Genomic DNA, 17,288 nt, shown 5'->3' with positions numbered 1-17,288 from the left:
ATTAATTTTACGATAATCTCACATTTTCATGTTTTATAGTTTAAGATATGATCAAGCTCTTAAGTTTATGAGGATATTTCATTTTTGACACTCAAACTAAGTTATTTATCGAGAAAAATAGTACAATTCAATTTGTAATGAGGTTAAAGACACACTTTTCGATTTAACCTATTAGATTTAGTTAGCAATTGTTTAATATGTTTGTTAAAGAAAAAACAAGTGAATAAAGTTGTAAGAATATGGAGCTCCAATAATGAGTATTTACATTGAATCCGATAGCGTTTTAAGTGTTCATGATATCAAATCTGGTGTTGTTTGTTTATAGGAATACTTAAGAGCTAGATTTAGTAAAAATATGATAAGTTTGAAGCACAAGGATATCAGTGGATTATTGTTGTATTTTTGAGAATCCAAAAGATCTCTTACAATTGTTTAAGATTAATATTTAATGTGGCATAAGTAATACATCAATGAGTAGAAAATTTTCACTCGAGCTCTAAAGTATACTATGTCCAATAGATGCATTCCATGTGAAAATATCGTTAGTTGTGCCAACTAATATCCTATATTGTGTGCAGGATACCGTATCAACATATATGTTCTTTTGTTCTTTTAATTTTGTCACGTTATTAAGACACAAATCCTTCTCTATATATTTGAGCCACAAGGTTTTACATTTTCCCCGATGATGATTATTTTGCGACCTCGATAACAAGTCGGGGTTGAGGTTCACCCAAGGTGTCTTTGGAGTCCAAGGACTCCACCAAACTTGTTCCACGAACATCCTTTGTCAATGTTATGTGTTTACTCTCATTCAGTCGCGTGTACAATCTTATTTTTACTTAATACATACGTTTTTTCAATTAAAAACTTCAATTTCTAATAAAGTGTTTCAATTAGTCACTTTCGATTCAATTTCATTTAATTTTTTTTGCATATTTTTATTAGTCTATTAAATAGTTAAGTTAATCACATAAAATATATCATCTCTTTTTATTATATATATATATATATATCAACCTGAAATAGAAAATGCCTGAGATTCTATGACGGATTGTGATGAAAATATTGACCCCAAAACGACTATTAAAATTTAATTAATTATTGTGAAAAAGATCAATGAAATTGCTCAATAATTCTTGGTTGATCTCGAGCATCAGCTGATGGATTATTTCGAGGTAAAATTACATATCTTGAAGCTATATCAATATACTCTAAGAAAAGGATATACTTCCTCCGTTTTATTTCCTCTATCTCAATTTATGTGATACATTTTGATTTTCGAGAATCAAATAATTTAAATTTGATCGAGAATTTGCTCATGGAATCTTCAAAAAAATTTAAATGAAATTTATGTATTTGTAAACTACGTAAAAAGTATTATAAGTCACAATAATTGACAATTCAAAATATCTATGAAAAATTTATCGTCAAAGATAGACTTGCTTGAATTTCAAAATCTGAAATGTGTCATCTAAATTGGGACAAAAGGAGTATGTGTTATCTTTTTAGTTTGTTTTTTAAAATGTCACCTTACTATAATTAGAAATAATATAATTTTAAATTTTCTTTTTATAATGAAACGATATACAACCACACAAATATCTAAAATTGTTTTAGACCATAAATTTTAAAAATCTTCCTTTTTGTTTTTCTTAAACACTCTGTCAAGTCAAATACTGCCACATAAAATGAAACAAAGAAAATATCATTTAACAATGTTTAATACTATTCATATACATTGATTGGCACACTTATATTTATCGAGAAAATGATTATGAGATCAAGAACATACGTTTTAATTTAACTCGTTAGATCTATAAATTAGTGGTTGAATATACATGTTCGTACGTAAATGGTTTAAATAAAAATAATAAGCAATGATTTAGTAAGTATGGCAATGCTTAAGAACAAAGATTTAGTAAATATCAAAAGCTTGAAACACAAATTAATATTGTTTTTATATTGTTCAGAATGCAACCTTTTACAAGTGTATTCACATTATATTTATAGGCAATAAAGGTAATGCATTAATAAATAAAAAAACTTCATTCGACGCCTAAAGTAGTACTATGCTTAATATCAGTATTTCACGTGTGAATATCGTTATCTCTATATATGCCAGCTAATATTTCTCTGTTAATGATGGAGTCTTGTACGAATATATCTGATGTATTTTATTTTTTTGTTCTATCATCACAACACGAGTCCCTCACTCACTTCTAATCATGAGTTCTCCCAAAAAAAATATTATGACGATCATCAAATATATCTTTGAACTGAACACTCTAGCAAATGAATCTTCATGGATATGCTTTGCTTAACCTATGTGCCACGTATGTGTTCATATGTTTGTCATGTCTATAAGTAGAATTTCACACGTAAAATTTTATAATAATAATGATATATTCAGTAGAATTTCACACGTAAAATCTTTAAGAAAGTAATGACATATTGTAACCTTATTCCTATTTTATGACAAAGAGGTTGTTTTGCTTTCCTATACTTTTTAAAGGATATTCACATTGAATTGCAATAAAACATGCTTAATTACTACATTAAAAATCAAAATGACACCCGTTAACAATCCACAATACATTCACTGATTAAAAAAGTCCTTTTTAAGTTTTGGGGTAGTTTCAAAATACTCTCTTAAATATTGAAATATTTTGGTCCATTAAGTTTGTTAACACTTTTAATGTCAATAACATACTTATTAAAGTTAATTTTAGGTTAAGCAGGACTAAAACAAAATATCTAAAGTGCAAAGGTTTTATAATATAATATATGAGACGAGGGTAGAAATAAAGATCGAAGAAGAAGTCACACTCAAGAGAGGAAGCTAAACTTTCAAGTATCTTGGATTCGTAATTTAAAAAAATGGGAAGATTGACAATAATTTGGCATGGTATATTAAAACGGGGTGAGTGAAATGGAGGCTCGCCTACGGGGTGTTGTAGGATAAGAATATGTCATCTTGACGTAAAAGGCAAGTTCCACAAAGTGATAGTTTGAGTAATATAATTATTGTATGGGGCAGAATGTTAGCCAGTCAAGATAGCCTACAGTCAGAAGATGAAGATAGCAAAGAAATATGAGGATGTTCAGATAGTTAGATAAATGTGTAGGCATATCTGGAGAGATTTGATTATACGGGGAAAGATGGAAGTGACAGAAAAAGAGATTGATACGACTCACAACTAGACATCAATCACCACAAATAAAATACAGAAAGCGAGATTCATACTACTCACAACTAGACACATTCTGAGCTAAGGACAGAGAATAGATAAATCTAGTTCATACAGACTACATATGAATTATGATGATCCACATCTTGTTGTCTACACTGTGTATTTGGTCTCAATTGTTGTCCTCTTGTATTGAGGTGTACATTGGGATCTGTGTGGAGACAATACACCATGGTATGAACAACTAGCTGCAAAGACAACAAAACAAAACCTTGATGTCAGCTTTATAAAACTAGACAAACAGATAGGGTTATTTATTTCTTTTCCTTCCACCAATATATATTTTCAACTACTCATTTGGCTTTTTAATAATTTATGGCTGACATGCATGGCTTTTTGGACTTTGCTTCAACCACAATTCTCTTTAGCTAGGTTCAATTACTATTATATTAATTTATGTCTTAAAATAAGTGTTATTTTAGTAACAAGATAATCATTGCTTTAAAAATTCAAGATAATATATAATTAATATTATATTCAACTATACCCTTATATATTATGTTTGCTAGATGATGTCAATCAATTGAGCAAAGAAGCAAAGATAAAATTAATGAGCATTTAGACATATTGTTTCATTGTGAACTTTGAAGAAGAAGAAAATGTTTTCAAGGTACAACTGCAACAACAGCATACCCATGTATGGGAATTCGTCCATAAGTGGGGTTTGGAGAGGGTAGAGTATATGCAGACCCTATAACTACTTTGTAGAGGTAGAGAGACTGATTTCGAAAGACCCACAACGTAGGTATAAAAAGTCTGGACAGGATAGAGCATATGAAAACCTTATAACTACCTCATAGAGGTAAAGAGATTGTTTCGGAAGACCCTCGGCTCAAGTGTAGCAAATTCAAGTACAAAGAATAAGAAAACATAGCAACTAACGAGGGAAGTAGTGCAAATCCTACAAAAAAGGAATAAGAACACAAAATAATATGATAATTGAAACACAATAAACAATAGACAATGATAGATATCAAAAGTAGGAACTACAATAATACAATTAGAACAATGACAAACACCAACAAGCTTAAACCATCGAAAACCAAGAAAACACACTACTACATACTAACATTCTACCCTAGTACGCATCCACCACACCCTTAGATCTAAGGGTATGTCCTTGATAACTTGAAGTCGTGTCCTATCTAATCACCTCTCCATTATAGTTCTTCGGTCTACCTCTACCTTTCATCATACCTACTATGCCAACCTCTCGCACCTCCTCACTAAATCGTCTGCACATCTCCTCCTTACATGTCCAAACCATCTCAATCTCGCTTCCCTTATCTTGTCCACCATAGAGGTCATTCTCGCTTATCCTGAATATCTTCCTTCGTAATCTTATCACTCCTAGTATGCCCACACATCCACCTCACTATCAAAGTGAAAGTGATAATTGAAAATTGGCAAGTTGTGTTTGGCCATGAACACAAATTAAAGTTTTTTTTTTTTTTTTTTGAGTAATTTGAAGTGAAAAAACTTCTTTGTTGTTTCTCAAACTCTTGAAAATTTTGATATTCAACTCAAGTTGATTTCCAAAATTTTATGGTCAAACGTGTTTACGTCAAACTCTGGAAAAAAATGAAAAAATTCATGGCCAAAGATCCAAAATTTGAATAGAAACCATAGAAATTGGGAATATTGATCAATTGACAAGCTTTGATTGATTATGTTGGAAGTTCAAATCATAAAAGGAAAATCAAGGAGTTTGAAGATGGGAATGAACAGAGACTCAGAGAGAACTAATGTATGAATAAATTCATTTCCTTTCTTCACACTTAATTGCAACTAAAAATAGTACCAATAAATTTAAACAAAAGAACATACTAGATTGTCAAAAATGGAGGCTTTGTACTCAAAACTAGAATAAGCACCACATAAAGAAATAACAGTTAAACCTCACCACCATCAAAATTACATTATCTCCACCACAAAGAATGTGAGTACACATCTAAAAGGTCCTCTTCTCCTGATATGCTGAAAAGAATTAGCAAAATTATTGCCACTGTCTTTCAAAATCCATATATCTATATCAGTATATCTAGACAGAGACATAATCTACAACAAACATGCTCTTCACAACAAACTGCTGGACTAAAAGTTCTGATTGGAAAATTTTGACAATCGAAAACAGCCAGCCAGATGGAAATCGTCTGACAGCCATGTCTCACCAGGAATCCTCAACTCTCTTATTTCTCGAGCAAATCAGAAGAGAGCATTCCAAAGAGCTTCTTCCCCTTCACCACACTTCTCGTGGACATATTTTAGCTTCTCTACTGATTTACAAATTCCACTGCAGCTCCAGTCAAACGAGGCGACACATACATTACCTGCCTCAGCTTTCCAGTCACAATCTGCAAGGGGGTACCATTGTAGTAGATGCATTAATAAGATTTACAAAAAAAGTGTTCATATACTGCTTAGACCCAAGCTAAACAGTTTAAATTGACTCTGTTCTATTTTGTATTACGCCCTCAACTAGAATGTCTGTCTACGGACAGCAAAACTAAGAATTACATTTTATTAAACATGTTACTCCTATATCAATTCAAGATTTTAGGCATGGAATGAAGGAAGGGACACTGATAAAAAAGATCATTATCCGGTATGTCTTTCAATTAGGAAACTCTTACTGAGAACTGACCTGTTTCAACTAACCTACTAAAAATATCTGAATGCACCAAAACAAAATATTAGATCGTCAAAATTGCACCCCAAAAAGTTCTGAATGCAGCTGATAGAGATACATTACTAGAGAGAGAATACCTGGTGGAGTTCCACAGCACATGGTGCGTTCATCAATGTGCTCAACTTCAAGACCGATAAACCAAGCCCCTAATGACACGTCTTCATTGGCATACTTGTGCAATATAGGCCTAAATTAAAAGTTCAAATCCTTTATAATTACTAGAGCATTTAACAATATATGATAGCGATACAACAGCTATGCTTCAATCCCGAGCATGTTTGGGTGTCCACTTTATGATAGTGATACTTAAGATCAAACATACAAATACCTAGTATAATGGAGACCGACAAATTTTAGTAATGATAATCCACAGTGTACATGCTAATATACACGGATACTTCAAGAAAAAACAAGTCTTTTTACCATTCAGAAGAGCTTCAACGACTTGGTAGATGATAACAAATTCAAGCTTTATCAACTATTTTAACTTACTGATTGATTGATATGTACGTGGCCAAGTCCTTGGAGATAGCATAGATCTGACCAGTTGCATGTCGGAAGTATTTGTTTCCTTCTTCTCCAAATTTCCAGTATTCTGGCTCGTGGTACTTTACAGTCCTACAAAACAATATTGAAGTTCAATTCACGCAAATAAAATGTTACTACAGTTGAAACCAAAATGCAAGCTGAAAGCATCAATTGTCATAAGCTAGTAAAGCTTCACAATTACTTTTGAGCAAGAACAGGTCCAGATTTCATACATCCAATGTAAATTCTGGGCTTCGACCGATGACGAGCTAGAGTTGCAGCTAGCATGCCTGAAAATCATTAGTCATTAAATACAGCTGAACCAAGAGTATTAGTCGTTGAACTATAAAACTACATAGAAAACATATCCAGTGCATACCCAAATTGACGTGGACGTCATCATCAACCTTGACGTAGAAGTCGGCATCCCATTTTGCAACAGCAGTAGAAAAGAAAATCTTAGTTTTAGCAGAGAGCTCGTGATATCCTTCAACATGCTCCTACAACATCATGCAGATTCAGACCCCAAAATCTGTAAGATTACCAAACTTAATACAAAAAGCAAAACTGTTCTTAAAGTATCGTACCAGCCTGAGGAAGTCTTTATGTTGAGCTTCTTCAGAATCAATAGCACGATCCAGTATGCTGTTAGATGTTGCACTGTACCAACACAGACATTTATCAGTTCAGTAATATTAATTTCCTTTTCATCCTTGCTCAGTAACACTAATGAGTGATGACTCATACATACTAGTAACATATACTACCAATAATAATACAGAAAAAGGAAAGAAAATGCTGGAAAACAGAGAGAGCAAAGAAAGNCTAAGTGACAAATATTTTAGCAAGAAAAGAATCTAAAATTACATAAATTAATTTTTTTTGGTGTTAGAAAGTTGTTATCCCCAAGTTTCATCGGTATTTATCTCGAATAAATTAAAGATAGATAAAATGAAAACTCTTTTTATTAGACTTACTAAGCCATCGTGTATCTCGAATTATTGTAATAGTACTACTAGTCTACTACTAATATATCTCCTCCCCTAACCCTGCTAACAAATGTTCAATGCTATCGCTTTTATGTATTGATGCATATTGAGTAATTTAAAATAAATATCTTGTTGACCAAAAAAAAATATAAAATACAAAAGAACAATATATTGTTGACCACTATTTATGTTGGATCCTCTAACTTCTTTTCAAAGTGATGAAGAAACATTTGTATATTACATAAATTGAGTGCTGCAAAGAATAATCGTCGTGTTATCATGCATTGATCTTGCAATATTTATATTACAATTAGAAACTAACTACTACTGATATATAATTAACTCTAAGGTCATTAATAGAATTGAACATATTCCTAATTTTTGTATGCTTATTGTGAGAGCACTTTTTATGTTTCGTGTCTTAACATCTTTTCCGGAGTTGAATGCATAGCTAGATGATCACTCAACTTTGCTAATTGGCTATCAAAGTCACTCAACATTATTTTTGTTTTAAAAAATTATTCAACTTTGCGTAGTTAGTTTCCATAGTCATACGACTTTGCCTAGATAATTTTCATGGTTATTTTAGTGGAAATACATTTTTTATACCTATTTATAGACGTGACACCTTCAAATTTTTAGAAAAAAAAATGAAAATTAAAATCAATATTTAAATTTATTTATAACTCAACCCTTAGCCCGATTCAATTCTTGATCCGATCCACCTAAAATGACTATGAAAACTAACTAGTTTGACGTTCAAGTTAATATGTATTCTAAATGTTAGTCAAAACAACACGAGATAAAGAAATTAGACTATTATACATAATGATCTTAAGCTATTTAAAATGTTCCGTCGAGGCGAAGGCCAAAGTCATTTAGTGATTCACCGCGTGTTTTCCCGAGGAAAGGGTAAAAGATGTATGTATATGCATTGAATTACCTGTTTGATCAAATCCACCCTATGCTCTAGTCTATTTTGTTTCTGTTAATTAGTCGATACTTTTTTGTAAAATTGTTTTAATTGAATGAATATCTATGAGTGTATTACTAAAAAGACTAAAAACTATTTTAAAAAAAGGAAAATTTTTCAAAACGTCAATATTTTAGCATTTAATAGGATCCCTTAGCAATATTTTCAATATTTATTAAAAGTGTCAATATTTTAGTTTGTTATATATCTGTTTTTTAAGTCGTTTAATTTGAAAGAATACATTTTTTTAATAATAGAAGGGAGAGAATATTTCAAAAAAAAAAAGTAAATATCACTTAATTTTCTCATCAGTTATATTTTCAAAGAAAACTCAAACGTGTGCCTTTCTCACAATGTATTTTTATTATTTTTTTCCAGAATTTTGTAACCTTTTTAAAATTGTATTCATTCCAATATGTATACTATTTGTATTCATTCTAGTTTTCATGTTGTATTTTGTATAATGAAACTTGTATTTTTTTTATTAGTGTGTATTCATTCCAATATGTATGTCAAATGAATCTATAGTTATTTAAGAAATATATTTGTATTCATGTATTTCTTTCACTGTGTATTTATTTTTTTCTTCATAATCTTGTATCCTTTCTTAAGTCGTATTCATTCCAAAATGTATTTTATTTGTATTTGTATTCATTCTAGTTTTTATGTAGTATTTTGTATAATAATATATAAAATACAAAAATAGTATAATGAAAAAGTGAGAATGAAATATAAAACTGAAAAGGAATAAGTGAATATTTGTTGCAATCATTCTTAAAGAAAATACATACTTTGGTTGCATACCTTTAAAATGAATACAAATTAGAAACAAATACCAGATTCATAAACTATGCAACATGAATTTTGAATGAATACAAATATTAATTGCATACATACTGTTTTGAATACAAATTGAGAAATGATATAAAATTCTGCAAAAAAATTATAAATAACAAAACAAACTAATATGAAGTTCTTCTTCCTAGAAATAAAATACATATCTAGTTGACATACCTCCAAATACAAGATTCGTAAACTATGCAACATGAGATATTGAATGAATACAAATATTAATAGCATACATACTGATTTGAATTTTTTCAAAATCTTTAGCACCTAATTTTTTATTTTATTAATAGTATCTTTACAAATGATACTTGGTGACAATGTATTTGAGTGAAAAATATTTTGAATGAATTGTGAGATTTCTTAAACAAATTGGAGGAAAATAGGAGAGGTGATTTTCTTAGACAAGGAAAGGAGAGAACAATGGTGAAAAACTCAAAAGAGAGAAAGGAAGAATTCGGGGTAAAAACCTAGAAAGAGGGGAAGGTGGGTAATGAGAGTTTTTTTTTCTTCTTTTTCATGTATATGAGAGTAAAATTAGTCCAATGTGGGGCCTGATTTGAGAAATAAAAGGAAAGAAAATTAATTATATTAGGATATCTTTTATTTGCTAAAATATTGACATATTGACATTTTTAATAATTATTTTAAAGTGTAGATGTTTTTAATAATTATGTTAGAGAGTTTGACTAGTTTGTTAATTTTCCCAAAAAAAAAAAGGTAAAAGCTTTTATAAGAGGTTGTCATGGGCTTGAGAATTGTCTTAGCCCACTTAGACACTGGATTTAGGCCCACGATGGCTTTTGTTGGAATTAATAGGAGTTTTTTATTTTTTATTTCACATCCAAAATATGACACTATAATTTAGGGGTGCGCATCGGTCGGTTCGGTTCGGTTTTAGGTGTTATTGATTCGGTTTATCGGTTTTCGGTTTGTAAATACTTCAAACCGATAACCAAACCAATAACATATTTCTTATCGGTTTTTGGTTAATCGGTTTATGGTACTTAACGGTTCGGTTTTCGGTTTAACCAATAAGAAAATACTCATATATATTATATACACGATAAGAAAATTTTCAAATAAACCATATGATTTTTCCAGTATTTGGCATGAAAGTAATAATCATAAAAGTAACAATCATTTTTCTTGCAAGTTTAGACACTAGACACATTCAAAGGAAAAAGTGTGAAAGTAACAATCATTTAACCATTAACAAAAAGTGTGAAAGTAACAATCGTTTAACCATTAACAATAAGACTAGTAAATTTAGTATAGTCTTATTGGATTATCGGTTTAACCATTAACAAAAGTTAAAACCGGAAACCGAACCAATAACCCAATAAAAAAATTTGCAAAACCGTTTAAAAACCGTTAGCCCAATAACCCAATATCAATAAACCAATAGTGTTTTTTTCGGTTCGGTTTATTGGTTAAATCGGTTTTTGCACACCCCTAACTGTACGACATTTTTGAACCAAAGTATTGCAAGTAAGAGCATTTTTAAATCAAACTATAAATGGAGGAGATTTTTGTTCCTTTCACATAGTTTAAGGGTATTTTTTACTCCCTCCGTCCCATTTTATGTGGCACCATTTTCTTTTTGGTCAGTCCCAAAAAGAATGTCACATTTCCTTATATGGTAAGTTTATAAAGGTACAATTCCTCTTTTATCCTTGTTGGTCTCACTTAATCTTAAAATAATACTCCAATACATTTATGAGGAGAGCGAAAAAAGAGTCTACTTTTTAAAGGACAATTTGGTAAACATTTCAAAGTCTTCATTTATTTCTTAAACTCCGTGCCCGGTCAAATGTTGCCACATAAAATGGGACGGAGGGAGTATCATTTTCCCTACAAAGTGGAACAAAAAAATGCTAAATTGTGGACAAGATAGAGTACCATATACTATTTTTAACTTCATTTTAACATATAAAGCATTGTCTTAAATGTGGATAAGTAAGAGAACAATAGACAATTAATTAAAACATCACAAAATCATTTTTGGCAAAAACAATTATGTTCAAACCAATTACACTCACGCAAAAAGCTTAAAACAATAAGAAATCAAACACTAAAACCACTCAATTAATAACCAATGTGCTTGGCATCAATACCTCTACGATTATGAAGGCATCATATATATATCTTGAAAAGCTTCACAACATATAATCCCGCTTCAACAGCTCCACGTCTTTCATTCTCTCAGGAATCTCCTTTAAATTTGGACAGTTATGGATACCAAGACCTTTAATAAGAGGCATGGCACTTGTGCCTAAATGCCATCTTTCTAGCTTTGAAAGATTACCAAGATGAAGGAACTCTAGTTGACTGAAGCTGTTATCACTGCACATTATTTCTTTTCCTTCATAAGGTCCAACCAAATGGAGATTCCTTAGGTTTGGCCACATTCCCAAAATAGGCATCGGATCTTCCGTCAGTTTTGAGTTCTCAAGAAGCATCATTGTGATGGAATTTGGAAACAGAGGCAGCTTCTCTATTCTCCCATATAAGAACAATTTCTGGAGCTTTTCACAACAATTAACAAATTCAAGGTCTGGGAATGATTCAGAATATAGACAACACAATGAGAGAGTGCTAAGGTTTTTCAAGCTGCTAATGTTGTTTAGGGAGTAAGATCTCTTAATATAAGACATCCTTAATTCTCGAAGATTGACTAAATCAACAGGGTCAACATTTTTCCACTGATCACAATAGATGCCATCTACAACTTGAAGACTGGTGAGTTTGCATATACCTTTCAAAGGTTCTGAATAGGGAGAAATTAGATGTCTTAGATTTATTAGGGTAGCTATGTTTTGGGGTAGTTGGCAAGTGTATCCACCAGCAAAGACAACAAGTGTCTGTAGATTCTTGAGGTTGCCAATGGAAGAGGGAACAACATGGAAACCTCTCAAGCTTAAGAACTTGAGATGGTACAAACTTCCTATGGCATCAGGTACTATACACATATTCCCAACATTCATATCTAAGTATAACACATATAGATGTTGGAACACACTCCTGAAGTTTTTAAGACTCATCTTACAAAAATCTGGATCGAAGAACATAATTGACCTCAACTTTAAGTTAGAAAGATCAAGTGAGAGGTACCTTTCTCCTTGACTATGAATCACGTGTCTGATACATAAAGAGGATATGGAGTGGCTTCTTGGATCATAACTATCAAAGAAGTTTACCTCCAATGCCTTTTGTATCGCAAGATCATGGAGTAAATCATGAACCCTACATTGAGTAACTCTTTCCCAAAATGTTTTAGCCACTTGAACCAAGCTTCGTCTTATCAGTTCATTCAAGAAGCCTTCAGCGACATCCTCCATTCTTTCTTCTCCTCTGGGTATGAAACCCTCCGCCATCCACAACCGTATTATGTTATCAGCCTCGACCACTTCATCTTCTGGAAAAATACCAAAGTAGAGAAAACACTGCTTGAGCGCAGTTGACAAATCATTGTAGCTTAAGGATAGTATGTTAGAGATTTCAATAGATTTATCTTCTTTAATGTTCTTCCAAAGGTGATCTTTTACCTTTTGCCATTCGGTTAGCCCCTTTTTATGCGAAAGTAGTCCGCTCAATACAACAATTGCAAGAGGTAAGCCTCTACACTTTTCCATCATATCCTTAGCTAGACTTTCCATTTCTGGAACCATTGATCGAACATCAAGTAGTTTCCTACCAAAGAGATCCCAACTTTCTTCTTGGCTTAGGAAACGAAGTTTATGAACAAAACCTCTGTCGTCTGCTCTTTCAGCGACATCCTCTTTGCGCGTGGTAATAATGACTCTGCTGCCATTCTTGCCATCCGGGAATGCTCTTTTCAAACTCTCCCATGCTTCTCTCTGCCATACATCATCAACCACCACAAGGTATTTGTGCTCTTTCAATAGATCACGAAGATAAATTTCTAGATCTCCTTCAGTCATCCTTTCCAACAAATCTAGAGTTTCCTTGGTGCGACCTTGGACGGATTTTATGATATTCTGAAGAAGATCCACGGCGTTGTACTCTTGCGAAACACATATCCAAGCGCGTGTATGGAAGCTATTGAGTATATCAGGACTGGTGTAAAGTTTTCTCGCAAGAGTGGTCTTGCCTAAACCCCCCATTCCATAAATGGAGAGGACGTTTCGACGAGGCTCTGCTTTGAGAAGTTCAGCTAGTAATGTGTGTACAACATCCTGAAAGCCAACAAAAATGTGATCATCATCTATATATGAGGTAGTTCTCCTCAATGTTGTAACCTGATTACTTGGCCCTTCTCCAGCATTAGTACTATTGATATTTGTAATACCATAAGTCTCTCGTATGCGAGATATATCCATGATTCATTGCTTAAGTGATTGGATCTCCTCGGCAACATTGTAGAATTTCTTCTCCTTGCTACATATGCAAGCACAAGCCTTGAGATGACTAGCACCTTTACCAGCCTCAAAGGTGTAAGTCTCGAGTATAGCAACAGCATCATTAGCAATAGAGTTGATCTCAAACACCCATTGTTGAACTCTTAGATCTCCGCATTGCTTTAGTTCTGCATCTCTGAGGAAAGACTGCATGAAGAGAAGCTCAGTTCTCAGCCTCTGTATATCCTCTCTTAGACTTAAACGTAGGTTAATTTCCTGAATGAGGAAATTACCCAATTTTTTAACTGCAAATGACAGAAAGGCATCAGCCATCTTCAGAAGTGTTGATTTTTTATGTGGAAAAGAGGGGGATGTATATTGGGATAAGAGATATACACTCAGAAGCAGTAGACATAAATAGCGTGTTCAAAGGATCCACTTGTGTGATTGTTGAAATATGCATTAAAGTTTCTTCAACAACCATTACACAACTTGTGGGAAAAAGTATAAGAAGTAATAATTATATGAATTGTCAAATATGTCAACAAGAGAAATTAAAGCAATGAAAGTGATATTTGGTCCCTTTGACTGGGCAAGAGAAAATCGAAGTGTTCCCATTTTCAAAAATTAGAGCAATGAAAGTGAAATGTGCACTTCCCTATTTTGTAGTGTTCTCCTTCCTAGAACTTTGTTAATGCTGAATTTTGTTTGTACTTTGACTTTTTTTTTATCACATTGCTCAACAATGAAAGTGAATATTTTTAAGTTTATAGCAAAACCTCAGTGCATAAAAGTTAAGCCTCGTTCCTTTTTTTTTGAACGCGCAGGTGGACTATTTGTTAGGAGACAATCCACTAAAAATGTCATACATGGAGCTAGGTATCCACAGAGGATTCATCACAGGGGATCCTCAATCGCGAACAATCCAGCAAAGATACAATGTAGGTCTTGTTTCATTGTGATGAATTCACAATCACCAAACCCGAACATACTAGTGGGGGCTGTGGTGGGTGGTCCTGATCAGCACGATCATTTCCCAGACAAGCGTTCAGAGTACGAGCAATTTGAACCCACCACTTACCTTGCTCATTCATTCGGCCAATTCTAAGTCAAGTGTAGAATCAAGAATGGCCATGTTGGTCTTTTTTTCTTTCCTAATTGCTTTGTTTCACTAGTAGTAATATAATTCCCCCTTTTAGGGGCATATGTTACCACTATTATTGAATTCTAAATTGTATACCATAAATAATTTTTGATGTTGAAATATGTACTATTAATATTGTCTCGAAAGGTAAATAGTACTTATACAGTCCATTTCTTTGGTGATTTCAGTAATTTTGGGTTAGAAAAAGAGATATACTCTCAGAAGCAGTGGACATAAATATGTGATTGTTGACATATGTACTGTTAAAGCTTCTTCAGCAGCCATTACACAACTTGTGGGAAAAAGTATAAAAGTAATAATTATATATGTTGTACATTGGTCCACAAATATCATAAAGTTAGGTATATATTTTAAATTTTCTTGGTATTAGGTATGGTATTCGGTGGTTATAAATAAAATATCAAATAGCATATCAAAATATAGAAGTACATAAATAATTCATATATATTTTTATAAATACTAACATATATTCCTCCTACCATTAGTACAACATCAAATGTTAAGATGTTGGACTACTCCTACCATTAGTTTTTTTTTTATGCGTATGATACAATGTGGGATTTGAGTTAGTTAGCATGTGGACTTGAGTCTTGAACTGTGACCTTTTTCACTAGCATGGAATGAATGTGACACAACATAAGTAGATGCACCATCTGGTCTGGTTAGGTTTAAGCAGACTCACTCACCCTATATATATATATCGAACATATTTAGACAGTTATGCTCTTTAGTGGGAATTGTACATGATGTTTTCCAAGCAAAATGACTTTCGTCACATCAAACACACATCATTTTAGTACCACCCAATTTTAGTTCCTTTTAAGGTTAGATCATGTTAGGTGAAAAAGGCATGTAATTAAATTTGACTCAGAAAATTAGACTTCTAATGATTGGATTATTTTGGTATACATTGCTATGTGGTTATGATTCTTTGAGGCCGTTAAAATGATTTTAAAGTTGTTTTTTGGAATTAAAGTGTGATTTAGTATGAATGTCATCCTTTAATATTCAGTGAATACATACACAGGATTCTACAGCAACCAAGGCTTTAAGCGTGTTTATCTTGGATTCGGAGAAAATGAACCTCTGATGAATACATCCTTCCATTTTCGGCTCGAGAACAGGGGAAACCATAGGACCATCCAATGGTGATGGCATTAGTGAATCCTTAGCAAAGTATGGAGGAGATAATGTTGATTTTGGATCTCGAGTTAACCTAGCCCAATCCCTCAAGAAGTAGTAAGCGCTGCACGCGTCTCCCAACTATTAGGATAGAAATAACAATATGTCATGTGAAAAATAATAATTGTAAATCTTGAAAGACGATAAATCAGAAGCAAAAGTAAAAGCTATACTAAAATAAAAACATAATATTTAATATGATTTGATCAAATGACTTGCATATTCGAAAACTAATATAAAAAAATACATGACAAACTCTAACATCATGCACCTTGTGCAACATGCAAAAACTAAGAGCGATTCCTCCACACTCGAAATGGCTTAGTTGTGCAAGAGTTAAGGGACCAAATGTTGATGACGACGAATCCCTACAAGATAAACCTTGAAGGAATGTCAAATCAGGGTGATTAATAACTTTATACATGGAAGAGTTGATTTCGACTTCGAAGAACTCAGCACCATGATCATCACACTCAATAGCAGCATTGTTTTTCAGACTTCCTGCCCATGGATAGTAAGATGTAAGAGTTTTTGACAAAGAATTTGTTAGAAATTTAGATAATTGGTGTTTTGGGATTGTAGGCACTTGATGTTTTGGGTAGAAAAAAACAAAGGGTACATAAATGTTACCAAAAAATTGATCAAGAAGGGAAAGTTTGTGCCATCTTTTAGTATATGGGGTGGGAGAAAAAGGTTTGATAATTTTCTTTGAAATAGTTGATATCATTTTGATTTTTTTATGGCAAGTGTCCCTTTCTTGTTTTAGCCTTTTACCAATTAACTCTATAGTATATATGTTGAATAATACATTTATATTAATTAGATGTGCCAGTCAAAGTACAACTACTAGTTGCTTATGGGAATTTAAGGCAAATTATAGAAGCCATGTACTACACCTATCTATTCATCAATAATTCATATAACATTCAATGCGAAGAAACTCTTGTTTAGTCAGGACGTTATTTTCGTTTGTTATGATATACTTTTTTTAAATTTCTTGTTTTGATTTGATTATAAGTTATATTTGGATATACTATCTAAATTATCAATATCTTATGAGAGTCAAATACCTTTCATCTCTACTATAAGTGTCGAAGAACAATAAAAAGAATCCTCAAAAAAAGAACATCTTCAATGATAAACAGAATAAGATCATATCGAGGTTCTAATTGTACAACTTTGATATAATGGCTCAAACTGAGAAGTGTTACACTCCCTTAAAATAAGTGTATGTAGGACCTTAGGCCGAAAAGGGGTAGAAAATTATTTATAAAATAAGTTCGAGGAGGAGGGGGGGGGGGGGG

At 32.5% G+C, this 17,288-nt stretch overlaps 3 protein-coding genes and 1 long non-coding RNA gene across 8 annotated transcripts in view; 1 reads left to right on the top strand and 3 right to left on the bottom strand.

Annotated features, from left to right (window-relative positions):
- The window catches only part of LOC125856610 (disease resistance protein RPP13-like), a 228,901-nt gene that overhangs the window by 151,299 nt on the left and 60,314 nt on the right, over positions 1–17,288 (bottom strand). The window contains exon 3 of one of the 5 annotated variants that reach the window (XM_049536198.1): positions 11,176–11,524. The exons of 1 other annotated variant lie outside the window; for it this stretch is intronic. In XM_049536198.1, the coding sequence (XP_049392155.1) occupies positions 11,436–11,524 (89 nt within the window). In that variant the 3' untranslated portion in view covers positions 11,176–11,435. Of the gene's footprint in view, positions 1–11,175; positions 13,539–17,288 lie in introns of those variants that run through there. 3 more of the 5 variants (XM_049536200.1, XM_049536197.1, XM_049536201.1) reach the window with 3 other exon arrangements.
- LOC125856617 (disease resistance protein RPH8A-like) overlaps positions 1–17,288 on the bottom strand; it is a 227,377-nt gene that overhangs the window by 151,413 nt on the left and 58,676 nt on the right. The gene's annotated exons all lie outside the window — the stretch shown is intronic.
- On the bottom strand, positions 5,132–7,136 carry LOC125854577 (beta-1,3-galactosyltransferase 7; the record flags this gene model as incomplete). Its single annotated transcript, XM_049534158.1, has 6 exons — positions 5,132–5,605; positions 6,018–6,127; positions 6,433–6,558; positions 6,671–6,758; positions 6,848–6,968; positions 7,056–7,136. Coding segments are annotated over 6 exons (675 nt in total), but the record flags the coding sequence as incomplete, so codon positions are not given.
- The window catches only part of LOC125856622 (uncharacterized), an 18,048-nt gene continuing 13,734 nt past the window's right edge, over positions 12,975–17,288 (top strand). Inside the window, exon 1 of the long non-coding RNA XR_007445540.1 lies at positions 12,975–13,163. This is a non-coding gene — a long non-coding RNA (uncharacterized LOC125856622). The remainder of the gene's footprint in view (positions 13,164–17,288) is intronic.

This window comes from Solanum stenotomum, chromosome 2, assembly GCF_019186545.1.
Source record: "Solanum stenotomum isolate F172 chromosome 2, ASM1918654v1, whole genome shotgun sequence".
NCBI classification, from domain to species: Eukaryota; Viridiplantae; Streptophyta; class Magnoliopsida; order Solanales; family Solanaceae; genus Solanum; species Solanum stenotomum.
This window is presented reverse-complemented; position numbering and strand designations above follow the sequence as displayed.